Genomic DNA, 6,338 nt, shown 5'->3' on the forward strand with positions numbered 1-6,338 from the left:
CTCTCTCTCCACAGCAGAAGATCTAGCTGCCATCCCTGCCTCCGTTCACTTTGGGTTGATAATATATTATATATATATAAATATATAACTTCGTGGTGGATTGGACTGATTTTTTTTACCTTTTTTTTTTTTTTTGCTGGACTGTTTGTGCCAACTAGCCAGCCAAATGACTGGGCCCGGTCCCGCGAGGGGCAGCCCAGGCCACTCTGCCTCCTCTCGGCAGCTGTACCTCCCTCTTCTGGGATGACTTTACCGATAACTCTTCCTCCTTGTCCTTCGCCGCCACCTTCCTCCGGAGAGCGAACCCCAAACCCTCCCGCCTGACCGTCGGGATCGACCGGCGCCGATGCTGCAAAGACTCCAGCCTTCTGCCTTGACCAGGAGCTGCCTTCTCCTCCCACACCTTCCCTCTGTTTGGAGTCGACTGCAGGGACGGGGACAGAGGCCTCGCGACCTCCTTCTGTTGCCTATAGGATATATTTTGGGGGGGATCGCTCTGCAGCTTGGGCTGTGCGGACAACTGGAGCTTCCCTCCCCGCTGGTGGTGGGACTGGAGTCCGAAGGAGGCTGGAGTCACGGGGGTGTGAGGCGAAGAAGAAGAAACAGCAATAACTTTTTTTTCTCGCTTTGTTCTAGATAGGAGACTTTGGGGGCGTGGGAAGAAGGATCTGTCTGAGTCGTGGAGGGGTCTGGATGGGCCCCCTGTGCCAGGAGGGACCCTTAGGTGTGAAGAAGGCTGGTGTGGAGGGAGCGGGACGGGCTTCCCCTGCCCGAGGGCGATCCTCCGGGGGGAAGGAAGGAAGGAGGAGATGCGGCAGGGCTTTTTGGGGCGAGGTTTCTTAGGGAACTGGCTGAAGTAGCGGAGTGCTGTGTGCCGGGCCGGCCAGCCCGGCTGCCAGAGGACGAGCAGCGGGGAGAGCCAGGAGCCTCTGCACGCCAGGCACCTGCGGCAGTGCCCCTCAGCCTCCTCTTGACATGTGCCTTTCTTTTGCCACTGTGAAATAGCTCTTTGAATTGTACTGCCCGGCTTGGCTGGGGCGAGGGGGTGTTTCCTGGGCTACCGGTGGGCTTGAGCTCCTGCTGGGAGCCTCAGCTGTCCGGGGCGATGCTGGAAGCCCAGTTTTTGGGAGTCCCAGGGGGAGCAGGGCTCTCCTCCGTGCCCTGTCCCCTGGAGGACGGGCTGTCCTGGGGGCACGCAGCCTTGTCCTCTCTGCTGACCGGTGGTGGGGAGCACGCTCCCTGCTGTGACTTTCTCTTCTTTTTTTGTTTATGGTGGGGGTGAAGTGGGGAGGCTGAGGCTCCCTGTGCAACTGGAAGCCTCCTCGCACAGCTACGAACTGGACACGGAGCCCTCGCCGGGCTGCAGCTCACCCCAAGTGCCCCCATGGAAGGGGGGAGGCCCCGGTGTGCCTCCCCCCCGGCCCCAAAACACCTCCCAGCCCCGGGGCTGAGCCCCCTCTGGCTCCAGCCGCCCCTCACGTTGATTCGGTTCTGTTTGGGGGTCTAACTTCTCTTTTCCTTTGACTACGTAAAACACTAATTCCTTTTAATTTTGTAATTTCAGATGAACCAAAAAAACCCCACCCAAGTACGCAGCCCAGCTTCCCCCTTCCCTCCTCTCCCCGTGGGCAGGGGAGCTGGCTCCGGGGGGGGGAAGGAGGGGGGGCAGGAGCACCCTGCTGTTCCTTGTCTGATTCCTGTGCACACTCTTATAACGCTTTTCAAACAAAATGATTTTTTTATATAAATAAAGTTTTTAAAGTGTGGGCGCGTCTCTTTCCTACCAGGCTGCCCCTTTTTCTGTCTTTTAGATTTATTTGCAAATAACCTATTTATTTTGTTCCCTAGAGGCTGACCTCCTGGGCTGCGTCTTGCTCAGCTGTCTTACCACTGATATTTGCTCGGAAGGATGCCCCCAGGGCTGGTGGGACGTTTCCTCCTGTTTGTAGATCTACGGAAAAACGGCAACAGAGGGGAGGAGCTGGACTCCCGTGTCCTTAGAGCACAGGGCTTCCTGCTGCTGTGCCTTTCCCTCCTCCGTGCTCTAGCCCTGGTTTGTTTTTGTTTGCTTTTCACAAGTTCAGAAGTAATATAACTTCGAAATTGCTCTTTTATCTAGTGCCAAGAGTATCCCTTAAACAAAAAAACACGCTTGCAGCAAGCTCGGCTGCAAAAACAGATGTTAGCATCGTTCCTTATCCCTTCGTAGGTAACACCGAGCTCCTCTGTTAGTTTGCTTTGTCCTTGTGTGTGGTGCGAAGATAAGCACAGAAAGGAGTGTGAGTTGGCAGAGCCGCCCTTCTGGGACAGGAGTTTCTGCCTCAACCCCGTGTTTATGGAAGCTGTAATGCCATCAGGAAGATGTTGCTGCGGCTCAGAGCAGCTCTTCCTGCCCTGTGGCTGGGCAGCAGTGGGATGTGGCTTTGTGCTCGTTGTTTTTTTGGCTGGTACAGCACAGCTCGAGCTGCTCTGCAAGGGAAGCTGGGTCGCAAGGGGGAGGGCAGCTGGGGCAGTGCCCTGGGATGCAGTGGGGAGCACCTGTGGCTGCCCCCAGTTACAGAGGCGTTCCTCCCAGCCTCCTGCCCGCTCTCATCCCCAAAGCAAGCAGAACAAAAGCAGGACCAGGTGTTTTATTGCTTCACAGAGGGGGTAATGCCAGGGATGTTGATGGGTGGGACGACATGAGGGGTGTTTGGCTCAGCGGGGGCGATGCCAGGGATGTCAGTGGGTTACAATCCTGGGGCATTTGTGGCTCACCGGGGGGGGACGCCGATGCCGATGGGGGGGCTAACGCCAGGAAGAGGAACCCGGGGCTCAGAGGAAGAGCTTGTCGTGGCAGGCCTGGCAGTACATCTTGTCGCCGCGCTCGCGGAAGGAGCCTTTGTGCAGCTGGCCCAGGCAGTAGGCGCAGATGAAGTGCTCGGGGTGGTACTTGCGCCCGGCGGCCGTCACGCAGCGGCCCGTCACGGGGCGCCCGCAGCCGTGGCACACGCTGCCCTGCCGCTGGTGGAAGTGGGTCTCGCAGTAGGGCCGGCCCTCCAGCTCGAAGAAGGAGCCGCTGGCAAAGCCGCTCAGGCAATCCTGGGGGGCGAGGAAAGGGGAAAAGGCTGGCGCTGGCACGGCGTGGGGGACGCCTGCTCTGCTTTGCCCCGGCCCCGCACCCACTCACCGCGCAGACGAAGCACTCGGGGTGCCAGACGCCCTGCAGGGCCGACAGGTAGTTGTCCGTCAAGGGCCGCTCACAGCCCTGGCACTTGGGGGCGAAGAGGGCCAGGAAGTCCTGGCGGCAGTAGGGCTTCCCCTTCCGCTCGTGGAAACCTGCGGGGAGGGTGCCGGGATGGACCCCCCCGGTGGGAGAGGTGCCGGGGGGTGCCCGGGAAAGGGGGCGAGCTGGGGAAGGGCTGTGGGGAGGGCGTGGGAGGGGGAGAGCCCCGGGCAGGGCCGGGGGTGTGCAGGGGGTGGTGGCAGGGGGACGGGAGGGACTGCTGTGTCCCCTCCAGAACAAACCATCGTCCCCAAAAACCTTCCCGCAGTGGGTGCAGAAGAAGTGCTCGGGGTGCCAGGTCTGGTCCAGGGCCGTGAGGACTTTCTGCGGGGAGAGGTGAAATGAGGCTCCAGGGTGTGTGTGCGTGTAGGGGGGGGTTCGGGGGGGTCTTACCTCACGGATGGGGCCGGCGCAGTAGGCGCAGCGCGGGGAGAAAGCCTGGTGGTAGTCCTCCTCGCAGTACGCCTGCCCGCCCCGCTCGAAGAAGGGCTGCCCGCCCAGCTCCTGCCCGCAGCGGGCGCAGGTGAAGTGCTCGGGGTGCCAGGCTTTGCCCAGGGCCGTGAGCACCTGCGGGGTGGGGGCAGGTGAGGGTCCCCCTCCCCGGGGGGCTGCGAGCCGGGGGGCGCAGGGATGGGGACGGGGGGCTCACCTTGCCCGCGATGGGCTTGCAGCACGAGGCGCAGATGCCGGTGGGGGCGGCCGTGATGCCCAGTTCCTGCAGGTCCCGCGTGAGGCCGCCCAGCATGTGGTCCAGGGAGGGCTCGGGTCCTGCTGGCACCCCGGCCCCCTGCCCCGTCGCTGCCAGCTGCCGGGATAAAGGGCGGTGAGGGCCGGATTCTGGCCTGCCTGTGTCCCCCCCGGAGCCAGGGGCAGGACTCACCTTGCTCTGCATGTGGCCCAGGTCGGCCAGGAGCTCATCCAACTGCCGGGCAGCCGCCGTGGGTGTGGGCGAGGGGGGCAGCGGTTGTGGGGTCAGCACGGGGCTGCTGGGGGCAGCACAGAGGGGGGGATGCTGCAGCTTCTGCTGCGGTACTGGGGAGCACCTGGGACCAAGCATCCCCCCTCCACCCCAAAAGAGCTGCCCTTTCCCCACAAGCAGTGACGGGGCATGCTGGCAGGGGGGCCACTCATAGGGTGAGACGAGGAACACGTCCCTCACCCTGCAGGACCCCTCCTCACCCCCCACACCCTCTCAGCCTTCTTGCACAAGGACCTGTTTGCTGCGGGGGCATTGAGGATGCAGGGTGACGCTGGAGAACACGACGGAGCTAAGGAAGAGGTAGCCCCAATAGCTTGGCCATCCTCTGGCTGTATTTTACCTGTACACAGTCTCCAAATCCTTGCGTGGAGGCTGAGCCCGGGGTGGCAGCTGCACCTGGGAGGACACATCCTTGCAGCTGAGCCCGCAGGATGCTGCCCCAGCACCCCTCAGCACCTAGCAGGCACCACCACCATGAGCTGAGCAGGGTCTCGGGATCTGTCCCGCTTGTCATGGCCCCGCAGCATTACCTTTGGGGCTGCCGAGGCACGTGGCTTTTGGCTGCAGGGGGCCGAGGGCCCAGCCAGGGCTGTGTCCTGCTCTGCGGAGCTCGGCGCCAGCAGCGTGTAGTCCGTGGAGGCCGGCCGGGAGCTCTGCTCCAGCTCTGCCAGCAAAGCATCTGCAGGGGGAGACCAGAGCTGGGACCCCGGCAGCCACCCTCCTGCCCCCAGGCACAAGAGTTCTGTGCCGCGTCTGCCCTGAGGGCTCAGGAGCAGAAGTAGCAGCACGGCGCTTTCTGCCATCACACTTTCTGCTTTTCAGCCGGATGCCGGGGCCCGGAGGGGCTGCGGGGGCCCTAAACACCCTCACCCCGGGCATGAGACTGTCGGTCCCTCCCCGAACCACAGCCCCATTTCTCAGATCAGCCCCTCAGACGCAGCAGGGAGGGCACAGCACTTTCTCTTTTCACTCACCACCTCGCTGCCCTCGCGGCAGGAGCTGGCCTTGCACACCCCACGCAGGGTGGCCGCTTCCCAGGCCCCATCTCCCCACCCGGGGCCGACCCCCGGCACCCTCAGATGCGGTGCCACCTTCTTCATGTTGGGGCTGTTTGGCCCCATTTTGTGCAGCCGGGCTTGCATCACCGCCGCTCACAGCAGGAGCCTATTTCCTGCCTCAAGTCTCTCCATTTTTGGCAAAGCGCTCGCTCAGACACCCAGGTTCGTCCCCAAAGCCCCACCGCCATCCCATCTGCAGCATCCCCAAGAAGGCCCCGACCTCCTGGAGGTCCAACCCCGCCGCAAGCTCGGGATCGGAATTGGCCCGGCCTTCCCCGGTACCCGAAGGCCCCGGCTCACCCAAATCCTCCATCCTGCCTCCGCCGGGTAGTGCTGGTGGCAGGCTGGGCCCTGCGGCCTCTCGGTTCCGCTCCCCAACCCTGCCTCCGCCCCCGAGGCCGGGGTTTGTCTCTCGGGGTTTTTCCCTTGTGGGCTGCGCGCCGCGTGCGATGGGTGAGAGGACGCCCTGAGAGAGGCTGGGGCACAGGCAGCCAGGAGAGACCCCATGCTGGGGCCTGTGAATGGCCAGTGGGGTGCTCGGGGGGCTCCTGGCTGGTGGAGCCATCCTACAAGCCAGAGATTTGGTGTCCTGCAGGGCTCAGCGCCCTCCAGAAGCCACCTGATGTATGTGACAAGAGGTGGCATCGCCATGCAGAGAGGACCAAAGCGTGGCACTGTGATGGAGACAGGCCCAAGGCTGATCCGGCTCCTCCAACACAGCCTGGCCTTTTCAGGGGTGTTTCTTTGAGCCTCAGGCTCGACTCCCGGCAGAGCCATCAATGTTTCTACCAGAAGCACTGATTACCAATCTGAGCGATTTATCCACCACCAGGACATTTCTGCTCCTTCTGAGCCAGCCGGCTTCAGTCTCCAGGCACCGTGGGCGGCCATTTCAGGTGGTGCCACAACACCTTGCGTGCCTCCGGAGGCGACAAGCCGTGGGTGTGCGTTGGCAGCCTGCCCAGCCCCAGAGAAGCAGGCTCAGCACCTCGCTGCTCGGCCCGTTTGGGCACAAAAACCCTTCCCTGCTGCAATT

The 6,338-nt window shown here is 62.6% G+C and overlaps 2 protein-coding genes across 15 annotated transcripts in view; one reads left to right on the plus strand and one right to left on the minus strand.

Annotated features, from left to right (window-relative positions):
• Positions 1–1,766, plus strand: part of CTNND1 (catenin delta 1) — a 24,870-nt gene extending 23,104 nt beyond the window's left edge. For 9 of the 13 annotated variants that reach the window (XM_040558922.1, XM_040558914.1, XM_040558918.1 and 6 more), the window contains one exon: positions 15–1,766. In XM_040558922.1, the coding sequence (XP_040414856.1) occupies positions 15–26 (12 nt within the window). In that variant the 3' untranslated portion in view covers positions 27–1,766. The remainder of the gene's footprint in view (positions 1–14) is intronic. The other 4 variants (XM_040558917.1, XM_040558921.1, XM_040558923.1 and 1 more) reach the window with 1 other exon arrangement.
• LPXN (leupaxin) lies at positions 78–5,774 on the minus strand. 2 transcript variants are annotated; one of them, XM_040558933.1, is made up of 9 exons: positions 5,603–5,774; positions 4,775–4,923; positions 4,585–4,640; positions 4,146–4,248; positions 3,915–4,070; positions 3,659–3,832; positions 3,508–3,589; positions 3,170–3,318; positions 78–3,081 (listed from the first exon to the last, which is right to left on the minus strand). In XM_040558933.1, exons 1-9 carry the CDS (start codon positions 5,613–5,615, stop codon positions 2,815–2,817), a joined length of 1,149 nt encoding a protein of 382 aa, XP_040414867.1. In that variant the 5' UTR covers positions 5,616–5,774; the 3' UTR covers positions 78–2,814. The 2 variants fall into 2 exon arrangements, with proteins under 2 accessions (XP_040414867.1, XP_040414866.1); XM_040558932.1 differs by having other exon boundaries at positions 4,146–4,251; positions 5,603–5,718.
• Between the last annotated feature and the right edge of the window lie 564 nt (positions 5,775–6,338).

This window comes from Cygnus olor, chromosome 5 (genome assembly GCF_009769625.2).
Source record: "Cygnus olor isolate bCygOlo1 chromosome 5, bCygOlo1.pri.v2, whole genome shotgun sequence".
In the NCBI taxonomy this organism is placed as follows: domain Eukaryota; kingdom Metazoa; phylum Chordata; class Aves; order Anseriformes; family Anatidae; genus Cygnus; species Cygnus olor.

Coding starts and splice junctions, on each gene's coding strand:
- LPXN (XM_040558932.1), bottom strand. Junction 4,252..4,584: donor GATTTGGAGACTGTGTACAG/GTAAAATACAGC, acceptor TGCTGCCCCCAG/CAGCCCCGTGCTGACCCCAC. Junction 3,833..3,914: donor GCAAGCCCATCGCGGGCAAG/GTGAGCCCCCCG, acceptor CCCACCCCGCAG/GTGCTCACGGCCCTGGGCAA.